At 39.5% G+C, this 16,244-nt stretch overlaps 1 protein-coding gene across 1 annotated transcript; it reads left to right on the forward strand.

The window, feature by feature from the left end:
• Positions 1 to 11,747: 11,747 nt before the first annotated feature.
• On the forward strand, positions 11,748 to 15,199 carry LOC145393667 (uncharacterized). The gene is made up of 2 exons (XM_080267720.1): positions 11,748 to 11,807; positions 14,819 to 15,199. Exons 1-2 carry the CDS (start codon positions 11,748 to 11,750, stop codon positions 15,197 to 15,199), a joined length of 441 nt encoding a protein of 146 aa, XP_080123846.1.
• Positions 15,200 to 16,244: the final 1,045 nt, after the last annotated feature.

Consider the following 16,244-nt stretch of genomic DNA (forward strand, 5'->3'; position numbering starts at 1 on the left):
AATCAAAACCTGATCTCCTGGCTGAAAGTGGCGTAACCTGGACTTCTTATCATACCAAGTCTTCATCTTCTGAGCAGCTCCTAAATTCTCTCTCGCCAGTTGTAAAGCAGTGGACAGCCGTTCTTTGAACTTCATCACATACTCCAGCAGGTTGACGTCATCTTCCTCCGACAGCCAGCATTCCTTGAGTAACTTAAGGGGTCCTCTTACTTCATGGCCAAACAGTAGTTCAAAAGGTGAGAAGCCCAGTGATTCATTTGGAGATTCTCTTGCAGCAAACACAACGAATGGAAGACCTTTATCCCAGTCTTTCTGATGTTCCAAACAGTATTTCTTGAGCATCGATTTGAGTGTTTGATGGTATCTCTCCAACGCTCCTTGGGTCTGGGGATGGTAAGCTGAAGACGTGATCTGGGAGATGCCCAACTCTTTCAGAGACTGCTTGAAAACGTTTGACATGAAATTTACCTCCCCGGTCGGACTGTACCTCCTTGGGCAGACCAAACTTTGTGAAGAACCCTAGCATTTCCTTAACCACGTTCTTTGCTGAGATGTTTCTAAGTGGAATGGCTTCAGGATAACGAGTAGCCATATCAATCATGGTCAACACATAAGAAAATCCTGAAGAAGTCTTAGGAAGAGGGCCCACAATATCCACCAACACACGGGTGAAAGGCGCCTCAAAAGGAGGAATGGGAACTAGAGGTGCAACCTTTTCGGTCTGATTACACTTTCCCACAACTTGACAGGTGTGACAAGACTTACAATACCAGGAAACATCCCTGAAGATACCTGGCCAGTAGAAGTGTTTCAAAATGCGTGCCACAGTCTTCCTCACTCCAAGGTGTCCTGCCAAACTGGAATCATGAGCCACTCTAATGATATCCTGCCTACAAACACGAGGGATGACAACTTGATGTACAACCTCCCATTCACAGTCGGCTGATGCTGTTGGGGGTCTCCACTTCCTCATAAGTACTCCTGACTTTACATAATAACAAGTAGAAGCACCGGCTGACTCTTCTTCACTGTAAGCAGAGTTAGCTAGACCTTTCAACTCAGGGTCAGCAACCTGCAACTCAACCAACTCTTGACGAGACAAATTATCAACACTACGGGGTACTGCCTCATCTGGTGAGTGGTCCAAATTAGCAAGAAAAGTGTCAGCTAGGATAACATCATCATCATCATTATCCTCTAAATCACCAGTAACTTTAGACTTAGCCCTAGTGACAGCACATGCAGGGAACACATCAGGGACATCACAATCCCGGGACGCAGCCACTGGCTCACTAGACAACTGAGGAGCTGGACACACTTGACTTCCACCAATATCATTTCCAAGTAAGAAAGTTACACCTGACATTGGGAGTGTCTCAACCAACCCAACCATAACAGAACCATTAACAAAACCAGACTCTAAATTCACTCTGCACAGAGGGACAGAGAAGTAATTATTCCCTACACCTTGTAAGATTACAGTTTCATCAGAGGAATTAACATTAGAGCCTAGAACACTGGTCAGCATAAGGGATTGGCAAGCACCTGTATCACGATATATTTTAACTGATTTCCTGTCATTACTGTCCAGAGGACTGACAAAACCATCAGACAGGAAATTAGCACATGAACTCTTGAGAGTGTCACCCACGTTACTGCTCAAAAGAGGAGCTCCATCATGAGAATTTAAGTTACCCCTCAAAGCAGGTTCAGTTAACTCAGTTAAAGAATTCTGGGAACTCTCAAGAGTGGACACTAGACCAATTGACTGAATATTTAAAGACTCCTTTTTGTTCACATCACGCTGTCTCCTGAAACATCTCTCCGTAGTATGACCAAGCTTACTACAATAAGTACATTTACTTTTCTGAAATCTAGAGGTGAAGCTGGTATTTACTTCCTGAGAAACATCATCCTTATTCTCTTTCCTGTTACCTGTACTCTGAGTAGAGGCAACGTACTTACTCTCAGCTTTCCCTTTTTCTCTAGAATATCTCTTGTGAGTGAGAACATACTCATCAGCTAAAACTGCAGCATCAGACAAATTATCTATTCTTTTCTCATCAAGATATAGGCTTACATCTTTATAAATACACCTTTTGAAGTCCTCCAGCAAAATCATCTGCTTAAATTTGTCAAAATCAGAATCCACATTCTTAGAATTTAACCACTGCTCCAACAAATCTTCTTTGATTTTTGCATACTCAACATGGGATTGCTTATCTTGCTTGTAAGTTGTCCTAAATTTTACTCTATAGGCTTCAGGAACAAGCTCATAGGCCTTAAGAATCAAGCTCTTAACTACATCATAATTATCAGACTGATCCTGAGGCAAAGATGCATAAGTTACTTGAGCTTTACCGGTGAGAACAGTTTGAAGGAGTACTGGCCAATACTCCTTAGGCCAATTAAAACCTGTAGCTACCCTCTCAAACAACTGAAAATACTTTGTTAAATCAGATTCATTAAATGGAGGGACAAGTTTAACATTTTTAGCCACATCAAAATCATCAGAGCTAGATGATCCAGTTCCACCTTGTTTCATGCGATACTCATGGTCTGCCTGAATCCTGGCAAGTTCAATTTGTGCCTGAGCCTGTACCTGTGCCTCTTCAATACGAGCATTTGCTTCCTTAACACGAGACTCCGCCTCCTTAGCCTTAGCCTCCTGCAGAGCTAGCTGTAACTTAGCTAATTCAATCTGCGTTTGCTCATTTGGAGGAGTTACATTAAACAAGCTTTTATTAATCATGCCAACAATTTGATCTTTAGAATGATGAGAGTGAACTGCAATTCCCAATTGTTGAGCAACAAGCTTAAGTTCATTCTTTGTTCTGTTTTCTATATCACACACTGTTTGCACATTTGACAAAAAATCTTTGGCTTCATCAAGTGTAGAAATAGTAGCCATCATGAATATATCACAGTCACAAAATATCAAACAATATCCTTATGATAATATCCTGAATATCCTGATATGAGGTCGCCAAATTTATGTTACGGAACAGAGAAAGATAATGTACACTTTAAGTGAGAATACGAAGAGTCACTACTGTCCCGTAAAGTTCCAGGTTCAAAACAAAAGAGTTAGGTAAAATTACAAGTTAAAGTTTAATGCTTAAATTAACAACAAAACATTCAGGACTCATAAGGATAATGTAATGGCAAAAACAGGTTAAATATATGGTTAACTGCAATAGCCTCCATTAACACGAAATTAGCAAGAACAAATTTATCTAAGTCAGCCCTGATAAAATGAGATACCAGATAATACTCAGTGAATGCCAGATAAATTATTACAGATACAAACTATTATCAAAAATGACTGACATAAAGAACCCTACACGAATTACAAAAGCTTCACTAGGCCCACAAATTAAACCTATGCTATACAGTACAAGAAAAAATGCAACAACAGTTATACTCAAATTACACACAGCTGCTAGATGGTTGGAGACTTCTTGAGCACTCACAATAATAATATCTGTACAGGGGAGGACAGAGATGTGAACAAAATGAGGAGCAGATCTAAGTGGCAATGATGCAGAGACTGAGCTCATTATATAGGAGCCAGGAGAGCTTGATAAAACTTGTGAGAAGGACGCGCAAATGAAAGCCATGGGGACATAGAGTTCACAATCCCGCTCTGGACAACAGAGAGAACGACTTACTCTACTATAACGGTAGAAGGGGGGAACTGAGGCAGAACACGCTCGTGATCAAACATGCAGCAACTGTGCGTTAAAAATCACACAAAGGATGATGAAATCATAGGCTATGTAACAATATATATATATATATATATATATATATATATATATATATATATATATATATATATATATATATATATATATATATATATGGAGGGAGTAGGCTAAGATTTAAACTATTGCCTTGATGTATGTTTTTCTGATCATTCAGACTGTTGTAGCTCACTTTTAACTGAATATAATATTTAATATTAACTTGCAAACATACAAGAGATGTCCGTGCCAAGAGAAAATTGACAGTGACTGTATTTACATTCAGGCACCTATGACTCACTCTCATATGGATAAAATCTTTTAATGTTAGCTGGAACGAGTATTAGTCCTTGGAAGGGTTAATGTCAGTATTTACACCACGACTTAATCTCGGTTGAATGATGTCACTTTGACGTTAACTAGAATGAATATTACAGATGATGTGACAGTGAGATGAATGACATTTTTTCCCTGTTGAACCCCTCCTTAAACATTTTGTCTGTGGGTCCACATTTTGAGGAAACCCGTTCCTCATGCTGGGTGTGGTACAATTTTTATCCATGGCCAAACTCTTTTTTAAGGCAACCTATTCATAGTGGTGGCTGTGATGCAATTTTTACCTAGTCACAGTTGTAGAGATTAACCTGTCTTGATGGTAGCTGTTGCACAATTTTTACCCATAGTCATACCTTCTGAGGGAAGCTGTTCCTAGGTTTAGCTGTGGTACAAAATTGACCCTGTCACAGTTCGTAGTCATAATGGTGCTTTTATTTTCACTATTTGCCACTTTAATATTTTTGTACACATCACTGTCAGTCTGACAGCACTGAAAGCCTCTCCAGAGAAGGTGAGCGGTAAACAGATGAGTGAGCGAGGGGAAGGGGGTATTCTGGGCAGCGTTTTATTTATTTATTTTTTTATTTTTTTTCGGGTACAACGAGTCATGCAGTCATACTGGCACATCGGAGTGAGCTTAGTGAGACATGATTCGGTAACGTTGCACTTTCGCATGGGAACAAATGAAACAGTTCGGTTAATCAAACCAAAAAATCAGAAAAGCCGTGTTTTGACATGAGGCCAACTAATACCTAACCAACTTGGGCCTAACCTAACATTAACCTACCATAATACCTTATTTGGTTTGGGGGGATGAAGTGCGACGTTGCCGAATCTTTTCTAGAGGCACTCAATCCAACTTTACCAATTATATCCGGAAAAAAGAGAAATGTTCCTGTGTAGAGCATCTACTGTACATAACATGCTTTTACATTAAACATCATCGAATCTACACCCGGTCATATCACTGACTTCTGAACACATGTTGGACACTGGGGGCGAGGTATGATCTGGTTACATACCTTGTTAGAGTATTACCATTGCTCTTAGAGTCTATATGCTAGTTAAGAGCGTTTTGTGAGTGCGTGACGAGCGAGCGAGCGAGCGTTTGTACATAAGCCTGTCATTATAATTTCATCTTAGTGTAAACTTTCAACATTGCTAGTGAGATAGTTGAACAATAACAGAAGAATAATTGAGCTAAACTAGTTACTTGCTCACATTTTCTCTCTGGATGTGTATATAGCGAGGCGCCATAGCATTTACCACATGCACAATATTCACTTCTCTGCTCCAGACTTGCCGTGTCATTGAACTGCATCGGTTAATGCTTCGCTGCTGATCGAATGATAAAACCCAGAAATGGGGTGATTACCATTGCTGACTTCACCCCCTAAACATAGAAAAAAACGCTCATGTAAAATTATGAGCGTAATATCCAATACTGAACTGTTAGAATTCATGCAAGAAAACATAGTATTATAACAGGAAATACTTTTTTTTATTCCATTTCATAGTGAAGCATGTCAATTGAAGCCCTCGGCACACTGTCCTGGGAAGCTAGGGTTCCAAGGGGATTCTTTGGTCTCATGGGTAAATATATAGCTAAAAACGAAATTCATTGAATGTATCTACAACCTGCTGAAAGAATCTCACTCTCTCCCTTTCACATAGTAGAAAAATTATTAGCCTCTAAAAACCATCGCGGTCAGGCCGTGTCGTGTCAGGTCGTTTATTTCTCAGCTGAACATAAACATTGCTTTGCCATGCTTGCTCGTTTCGCTTGGTGCACTCGCTCGCTCGTGTCATTAGTGTTTGCTTTTAATCCTCAATCACTGGATAACATCGCATTACATAATTAAATTTGCCGTTAAAGGCATTCATTAACTCACACATTTTTTTAAATATAGTATAACATGGTGTCAAATTTCATGAAACTTCCTTCAGTGACATTAAATATTAACAGATCAGGATAAATTACCCTTATCTCTGAGTAGTAACTAGTTTCGACGGGTAAACGATGTGTGTGTGTGTGTGTGTGTGTGTGGGAGAGAGAGAGAGAGAGAGAGAGAGAGAGAGAGAGAGAGAGAGAGTATAATAGTACATAGGAAGTATACTGTAGATAAATGACGGCCGGATTATTGGAAAAAACTGCTAATACTACTAAAATCTGACCAAGTGTAAGAGATAAAGAAAATAGGAAGGCTCTCCCCTACCCACCACACCATTCGGTAAAACCAGCCGGCAAATTATAGGAAAAAAAAACACCATTCTTGTTTAGAAATAACCAGCATGGATATTTCATAGTAGACGCAGAAGAGGAACGACTATGCACGATGTAATATCTGTTCTACGGATCTGTAAAAGAATAGCAAGAACAACTTCCGAATATTCTCGTTATTAACAGAAATCTCACAGTCGTCAGCACACACTTCAGCCTAGAAATTAACATGACTCAATTATAGCCTATAGTCTCAAAATATTTGTTTATCCGAATTTTAAATGTATCAATAGCTTTTCACTAAGTACTGTTGCTGGTAGCCCACTCCATTGTTCCACTACGATAAGAGTAAAGTTTTTATTTTTTCTATATTAGTGTTGCGTCTCTTGATTTTGAGTTTCAGGCCATTGTTTCTAGTCACAGTATCATTGCGTGTTTCGAACAAATTAACACATCTAACATCGTCAGATTTAAGAAATTTCAAAACTTGTATATTTTATTTCATTTGAGTCGTCGCTTTTTCTTTAAGAGAGAGAGAGAGAGAGAGAGAGAGAGAGAGAGAGAAACATATTGTGTCACTCTTCGCAGGGCAAACTCCGCACTGATGGGATTATTTCTGTGGCTCTGCGCTGCACTCTCTTGAGCCCGTCTTCGTCCATAATAAGATTCGAGGACCATTGCTGTACACAGTAGTCAAGGTGCTGTTACACGAATGACGTTTCTTGTGGACTACATCGAGCCTTTATTTATCAAAGTTCCTTGCGATGAAGCTGAGTGCTTTGTTTGCTTTGTTATTGGCTGCTATACACTTTTTTGCAGTTTTTGAAATCGTCACAGATAATAACTTCTAAATCCTTTGCGTCATTTACTTCCATCAGTGGGGGTACTGAACATGCAGTATTCATGTTTAATGTTTTTGTCGCCGAAGTGCATTACCTGATATTTATCAATAATAGATTTCATCCGTCATTTTTCACTTCAGTTTATTAATTCATCCAGGTCGTTTTCACAGTCTGGTTTCGTAATTACTTTGCCTCCAATCTTTTTGACATCTGCAAATTTTGCTGCTAAAACGAGTCCATTTTCACGACCATTGAAATAAACAGTTAAATGAACTAGCCGTATAACTGACCCTTGAGGAACTTTTACTTCTAGCCAAACTGATGATATGCCATTTATTACTACACGCTGTTTGCAGTTCGTTAAATAATCACCAATTCATGAACATAATTTGTTTGAGAGGCCGTGGGCTTCTAGTTTTTCTATTATTCCTATATGGGGGACCTCATCAAATGCCTTCTGCAAATATAGGTAGATGATATCCATTTATCATATATGTTTGTAACAATTTCAAGCAAAATTGTAAGCCATGATCTTTTATTATGAAAACCATGTTGATTATCTATTATATGAAAATACATATTAAGTAACACGGTAATTTTATCTCTAAAGAATTTTCCCCCAAATTTTACATAGTAATAATGTTTGGCTTATTGGGTGGTAACTTGAGGCCTGTTTTCTGTTGCCCTATTCAAAGATCTGTGACGTATTAGCGAGCTTCCATTGACTAGGTACTGCACATTCAGTTAATGACTTGTTGAATAATTTATTTGTAGGAAAGGTTAACTCTCTGTAACATTCATGCAGTGTGGGAGGAGATACCTGGTTTGGGTCAGTTGATTTATTTGGGTCGATTTTCTGAAGATGATTTAACACTTCGTGTCCTGTCACTTCGTTGATTGGTAACTTATCATATCTGGTCCAGATCAAACCTATTCATGCTATTCTCTTTCGAAAACACAGTGGAAGAAGCCATTCAGTGTTCTTGCTGTCGTTCGGTTGTCATGAACTAGATCACCTTCTAAGTTTAGCTAGGCCTGTGCTGTTTTTCCATTTTTCTTACTCCCCATATTACGAAACAGTTAATAAGAATTTGCTTTTGCTTCACGATATTTTTTTTGCCTCATAGTCTCGTTTACCTTTCCAAATAATTTTCTTGCGTTGCCACTGTAATTTAAGATATACAGTACTGTAATTGTGATTTTATGTACGGTTATGATTTTTATATGTCTTCTCATGGGAGTGATGATTTCTTCAGTATTCTTGTACATCCAGGCCGGTTTATTAATGGGCTTATTTCTTCGGTTAATTCTCGATTTTATTCCCCCCTGGATAGACATCGGTTTCTCTGTGAATATTTCCCACATTACTTCGACGTTATCCACTTGCAGTAACTTCATCCAGATGGTGCTGGAAATTTTCTTTCTCATATTATAATTCGAAGTTAGTTTTTTTTTTTTTTTTCTAAGCTAGGTACTAAAAAACTACTTATACTGATCTTACAGTTTATGCTAATTTCAAATCTAATTAATGCTCGCTATTTCGCTATTGTTAGAAAATTTACCAACATCCCACAAATTTTTTAGGTCACTGTCTGTTGCTAGGGGAAGGTCAAGTATTTTATTACCACTCGTCGGTGTGTTTACTGCCTGAATTAAAAATGTATCGTCTACGAGCTCTAACAACCTGTTTTCTTTATCGCCTGTACACGATTTTTTCTAGTCCATATTCGGATAATTGAAGTACCCCCAGATAACTGTATATTTATTTTCCATTACAATAAAATAATTTGACGTTTTTCTCGTCTAACTTGGGTGGTCTGTAAACTAAACCAAAAATAATTGGTCAATTACTCTTTGTGGAAATCCAGCATACAAAGAAACAATTTCAACTTGCATCTTACTGATGTATACCACATTTATATGGTTTATAATATACACAAGAAATCCCCCCACCAGTTTTATGCAGTTCCTAGTTTTCAACTATATATAGGTTTGTAATGATACATCTCCAATAAGGTGATTGCCACAAAGGTTCAACCATGATTGTGTTATCATAATTATGTAGGACTTTTCAAGAGTCGCATTAATAATTAATTTCTTTCACTCTCAGATAATCCTTCCAGCATTCATATGCATAATATTCATATTACGGCTAGATTTTGTTGGGTGGTGAGACACACTAAAATTAGCCCAGTTTAATTGTTAAAGTTCTCAGTCGATCTGGCAATACCCCTACGAGTCACTGGCCTAGGATTCCCTCCCTTTCACTAATCCCCTCATTGTCTACCTGCAACTAAGTTGAGGTTAGATGCACCTGATTATCCTGGTGAGCTGCTGTTACCTCACTTACCCTCTCCCCATTGGCTTCGGGGATTGGATTATTAACAGGTATGTTATCAAATGTACCTCTTTCTGCCTATCTGTGACTACCTGTAGCATGCCTAACACTCCACTAAAAACCTACCTAACCTAGCCTTTCCAACTATATTGAGGTGAAGGCGGCTGCTACCATACAGGCTCCTGTCATGACTAAAATTTTCCCAAACATCAACACACATCACCCTTTTTTTTACACAGACCTTCTAGCCTACTATTGACTCCTATCATTGTATGCGGAATCACAGAACCAACGTCAAATCTGAGTAACAAACCACAGACATATGACTTCCTTTGAAGTTATTTGAACTTCCTAATAAGGTCTCTAAACTTCCTAAGTATCTCCTCTGAACTGCCTGAAACTCGCCTACATTATTAGTCCCTACCACAGTAACAAAGACCGAGTCCTCTGAGGTGTTGTTGACTCAGTCATCAACTCGCTCAGTCTCGTCCTGTACCCTTCACCCAGGAAAGCACAAACACTTCCTCCTTGAACATTTAGTATAAAACTGCTGATGCCTATTCAACGAATCACCAACAAATACGAGGCTAGGCTCATCCTGCACTTTATCCTTTAGTACCTGAAACCCATTCCTAATAGCCACAGTCCTATTACTGTTACTTATAGTAGCCTTGCACCCTCCCTTGACTGGGTGGAAGCCATTACTATCATCTGGTATGATCTCAACCTTAATTAGCCTAGTTTCTAAGTTATCTACCTTGCCTAACGCAACTACTTTCACTTCCTCTACATGCACTGCCTTAACTTTCACCATTCCAGGCTCATTTTCCCAACCTTTCAACCTGTCACTTAACACGTCAATTGCTTCACTGTTTTTTCCTAATTTCTAAACTACGCCTACTTGCTAACTCACAACACAACACGCGTATTCACCTTCCTCTTTGATCATGAATTCTCTTATAAATTCCTTTGAACGCAGCAGGAGAATCATTGGATAGGCCCCATTTTCACAGATTCTTGGGAGATTTCCAATCATGTCTTCGCTTGAGCAGGTCAGAGAGAGAGAGAGAGAGAGAGAGAGAGAGAGAGAGAGAGACTGATATCCATTGTGAGAAATGGCAGAATGAAGTCAAGCATTGTAAATAACAGCATAGTGAGGTCAGAAATAAAGTATCTTCCAGTAAACAGTGACTTTCATAAACAATCAACACTATACGAAAATATGGACACACCTCTCCAATCCAAAAAAGCTGTTTCAAATCTCTCTCTCTCTCTCTCTCTCTCTCTCTCTCTCTAACACACACACACACACACACACACACACACACACACACACACACACACACACACACACACACACACACACACACACAAAGAGCGAAGAAGCATTAAGGTCCCCAGACACTGCTTATCCAGGAACGGTTTTAAGCGGATCCGTGTGCTTTTAGGTCATTTCCTCTGATGCTTCCACAGCCTAGTAGTTTTCAGTTTAACATGGAAGGCTTTGTCATTTATGTGAGAGGGTTTCAGACACCTGTGATTCGGTTTGACAATAAAGTAGCTCTTCTATTATTAAGGATCATTGTCACTCTCCCACATCACACACTGCCGCACCACTTTACCATATCGCCGTTGGATAATAATGTTGATGGTGATTTACATATTCCTTAGACTATGAATCTAGAAATAATTATAGTGTCTTTTATATTATAATCATATTAGTAGCAGACGACGTAATTCAGTTAAGCGAACGTCTCATTACGAAGGTATTAAAAGCTGTGTCAGTCGTGCCAGAAATCATTACGTCTTTTATACTCTAACTGTACTTCTGACAGACGGTTTTATTGATCATTGGGGCCACCATTCAGAGTCACAGGGTGATTAATCTGGCTGTCGGTGTCTCTCCTAACACATCTCTTAGGCACTGTTCCTGTTGTGTAACGTGGTCTCTTCTCCCCCAGGTTGCCGCTTTGCTGGTAGTGTTGGCAGCAGCCACCCCTCTACCCCTCCCTCCCTCCTCACCCCTCTCACCATCACCCTCCACTCCCCCATTGCAGCCGGAGGGGGAGAGAGAGCTGGAGGAGGAGCTAACCCACTTGGAGGACGAGGAACAGAGGAGGAAAAAAGATGAAGGAACAATACACAAAGAGGAAGAGGATGGGATTACAGCCCAAAGGGAAGAGGAGGAACTACGCCACCTAGAGGAGGAGAGGAGGAAGGAGGGGTGGATGGAAGACAGAGTGAGAAGATTAATGGATGGGGATATGGAGGAAAGGGAGGAGGAAAGAGGAGAAACAACAGAACCAGGGACAGTTACAGAAGAGGTACGGGTTGGGTGGTACAGGGCAATATTGTTTTCACTGTCGAGTAGATTTCAGTACCACACCTTACACTCTTACATCAGACGCTGCCACCTCTCTTCCCGTCTTCTCACTACCAAAAACATAAACACATACTTTACATTGCCAAATCATACACTACATCTCACAAAGCAGATATCACAGCTACATCTTACACAATGCCACACTTCACATTGCTTCATTATACTCTAACCCTTCTCATACATTTGTGTGACATGATCAGTGGACAGCAAGTGCAGAGGAGGTGTGCAGCGTATAAAAAAGAAAAAAGAAAAAAGAAATTTATTGAGGAAAAAGGGCAATTATTTTCTTCGAGAAATGTGTCAGAGATTTTACTCCTGCACAAAGGTAGGGATGGGAGAAGTGTTTATATAATTAAACCAGGGAAAACCGCCTGAGTGTTGCAGTAAAATGTAAAACAGTGATTGAGAAGTAATGATAGTTAGGGAATGTCAGGTCAATGACGAGATGTGTGTTTCAACTTCCTGAAGTAAGACAGAGATAGAAGAGTCATGTGATAATAATTTTGTCATTCTTATGGTGCTGATGGGTCCAGAAAAGGATAAATAAATGATAAGCAATGCAGTGTTGTGGAAGACTGTGTGAATGGCTAGGAGCAACCTTTATAATGACGATAAGACATTTGTAAGGATAGATGGCGGTTTGTGATTGGCTCAGTCAGGCTGTTGGAGTAAGACAATGGTTTGTGTGAATTCCTTTTAATGATTACATGTAACAGTTCGTAATTGATGTCAATAAGAGGGTCAGAAAGGGAATGGAGCTTATGATTGATGGCAAAGGTGGATCACTTTGTAAAGGTTGAGAGTCTTTTTCACTGTACGGGACGGCCCTGCAGAGGCAGTTGCATGCCTATAGTTGACAGGTCTGATCAGCCAGACAGACTCGAGTAACTCAACAGCAGTTGAACATGTAATTGATTATGTCGTGAAAACTGAATATGACCTTATGAAATTTCTTCCATGTGCCTGTGATGTGTATAAGCGATGGTGTTAGAGTATGAATTTAGATCAAAGTGAAATAATGAATGCCGTTGGCTCAGTATGTATTAAAGATAATCAAATAAGGTTGTCAAATATTCGTTATACTCGTTATATGTCACGAAAAAGTTTAACAGCAATAATAACATACATTCAGTTCTGACAGAAATATGATGAAGACTGTCCACTGAATAAGTCAGAAGTTAACCCTTTGATAATAAAATATTCTGGCTCTGTTTAGAATAAGTACAGCCTTCTAGTGTTCAAGAAGCTCATGTAGCCTGCTTTTTATTCAATCAGCCGAAATGCATCTTTACTTGGCTAAATAAAATTTTTTCGTAATTCAGACTGAAAAACGTATTTTTTTTATTTTATGCGAAGAAGAAGGAACCAAATGCCACGAGCCCGCAATAACTGTTCCTTAAAAAAAACAAAAAAAAACAAAAAAAAACAAGAGGGAGCCAAATTCAAGATCCCTTCATTTCGAGATGCCTGGACACACTGCATTTGAAAGACTGGAGATCATAGGAAGCAGGAAATACAGACAGAGGGAGACAGTTCCAGAGTTGACCTGTTGCATAAATGAAGGAATGGAAGTAACGGTTAGCTCTTACATTAGAGAGCTGGACAGAAAAGGGATGAGAGGTTGCTGCTAGGCGGGTGCTACGCGCCCGTCGTAGAGGTGGAGGAATGCATGCAGACAGTTCAGAGGAGCAGTGACCATTGAAGTAGCGATAGAAAAGAGATAAAGATGCAACAGTGTGGCGAAGATACAGAGGTTGTAGGGAGTCAGTAAGAGGAGGAGAGTTAATGAGACGAAAAGCCTTTGACTCCACCCTATTGAGAAGAGCTGTATGTGGGGAACCTCCCCACACATGAGAGTTGTATTCCACACGGGGCGGATAAAACCCTTTTATCGAGTCAACAATTGTGCAGGGGTAAAGATGGAATGGAGTCGGCTTAGCACACCTAATCTCTTGGAAGCAGGTTTTACAAGAGATGTAATATGATCTTTCCAAGATAAGTCCCGAGTAAATGAAACCCCAAGCATGTTCAAGGATGATGCAGGATTAAGCTGAAACATTAGGTGGTACACCTGAGGAAGATTTTGTCGGGTTGATAGGTGCATTCTCATGCATTGAAAATATCAAGATTATTCTTACCCCAGTCAGAGATACGAGCCAAGGATGAGGCTGAAAGTATAAATAAAACTTTGCCTTACACATTTTTTTTTTTTTTTTTAGGAAAACAATATGTTTACAACAAGTAAGATAATCCCTGTACGTTAATAAGCAATTTGATCCGACTAAAGGATGAAGGAAAGAATGCTAAAGGTTAAAATATTGTAACCTGATATCTAGGTAACTGTTCACAAGAATCAGTCATTCCTTTGAAATACGTGTTGCACAGCGCTAAAAGAATGGATAACAGGAATATTACGGAAATGGATTTAGCAAATGTTCAATTAATATTTCATAAGAGCCATTAACTCCAACAGCTCCGCAGGTTACATGATCTTTTGATCCAAGATTATGAAGACTACATATACACTATTGAACTGAAAATTATACTTACACTTCCCGTTGCCCAGACTCAGCAGCATCTTTAAAAAAGTCCGACCATACTCTTTGTACCGGGATCATTAATGCAAACAACTATGGTGATGTAATATTAATACAAGTCTGCTGTCAGATTGTAATAATAAAACTGTGTTCAAAATCATGCATCAACCTGTAATCCACCGGGTTTCCGACAAACCAAAGACAATAATACCAACAACAGTAAGTGGGTAGCAATACACTCGTTTTTTTTTTTTTTTTTTTTATTCCGGCAATAAATTTCACTATATCCACTGATATCAGGGTTATAGTAAAACGCCATTTAGTAACAGTAGCAAAGAGAAGCGTGCATTTCTATTTTGAATATGCCACTGAATATGCTCAAGTGTACATAACCCCTCTTCCTCAGACTCAGCAGCTGGACAAAGAGGAACCCCACCTGTCTGAAGCCACGAGAGGCAAGTACTCCCGGGAAAATCACATCATTTCTAAAAGGACTCAGACTGAACAAACCCCGGGGGAAGCGCCTTTGGTCCTGCCGTTCACTGAAGGGAAGAAAACTCAATACCCAGACCTGCCGGAGGAACTAATGCCCATACGTCCAGGTGGAGGCTCCAGGTTTGAGGACCTGGAGAGGGAAAAGCTGGAAAGGGAGAAGATGGCACAGACGAAGGGCGTGGAGGAAGGCACGACTGACACAGCCACCAGTCATGATGCGGAGAGCCTCTACAGTTCTGCCGCCTCCCTATGCCTCTCCTCCCTCATCCTCTCCTTCACCTCATTCAGAATACTCATCTAAGCCAATATATTCATCTCTCTCTCCCTCTCTCTCTCTCTCTAAGTGTCAAGGGTACAGGCACTTGGAGGCTTGTGGTTTAAAAAGGTAGTGCAATACATTCTTGTCGCTGTGATATTTACTTCACTGTGCCACCTCCAGAGGACTCCACAACATTTCTTATACTCAGCTCACCCACTTCTCGCAGAGTGGTCAGTGACTAATGTAAATATCTTTGTTTTCACATGCTGCATGTATACAGGCAATACTAGGCTACACTGTTCATAATGAAATAACTATAAAATGTAAAAGTAGGTGCAAAATAACTAAGACATATCATTATCCACATGACACCATTTTTATTAAAAGATTAGTTGACTATCTGAATTAACCAAAAAGAACACACACACACACACACACACACACACACACACACACACACACACACACACACACACACACACACACACACACACGTGGAAAACTATCATGAATGTGACCAATGACATGATGGGCACGTCCATGTATTCATCACTCAGGTTATTGGAATGTTTGGCGCTGCATCACAATTAAAACTGACATTCACACAGACAAGGACACTAATTTTCTCTATTAAATAACTTACAACTATGGAATAAAGCAGTTCCATCGACCATCTACTTAAAAATGGGAGGCAACTCTTATCATGCACACCTTGATATTGTTTTGACTAAAGTTGCATTGTAAATATGTAATGAAATGTACATATATACGTGTGGTGTAAATTATATTAGTAAAATCAAATGAATATGTGTAAAAATACCCTTTTCCTAGCCTTGCAAATTCCGCTGATATAATTTATTGGATGGAGTGACCACGGGGCAGGTTGGTTGAGTCTGTCTGATCTTCACTAGCCGCGTCCTCGTTGGGGGGGCATGGGGCAGGGAAGGTTGTTCAGTCTGTTGTGACTAAGTATAGTTTGTGTTGCTTACAAAATTTTCAGTAATACTTCTTATACCAACTATAAAATTTCATCGATATAAATACATCAATTTATTGTTTGATGCTTCATTGCCAAAAAGGTCTAACC

Source organism: Coenobita brevimanus, chromosome 3, assembly GCF_032717465.1.
Source record: "Coenobita brevimanus isolate Jiangsu-jjx chromosome 3, ASM3271746v2, whole genome shotgun sequence".
Taxonomy (NCBI): domain Eukaryota; kingdom Metazoa; phylum Arthropoda; class Malacostraca; order Decapoda; family Coenobitidae; genus Coenobita; species Coenobita brevimanus.

What these genes read in the sequence shown, in the direction of transcription:
- LOC145393667 (XM_080267720.1), top strand. Translation starts at nt 11,748, where the DNA reads ATGGAGGAAAGGGAGGAGGAAAGAGGAGAAACAACAGAACCAGGGACA. An exon ending in CAGGGACAGTTACAGAAGAG is followed by an intron (nt 11,808 to 14,818) that starts GTACGGGTTGGG and finishes CAGACTCAGCAG; the next exon opens with CTGGACAAAGAGGAACCCCA.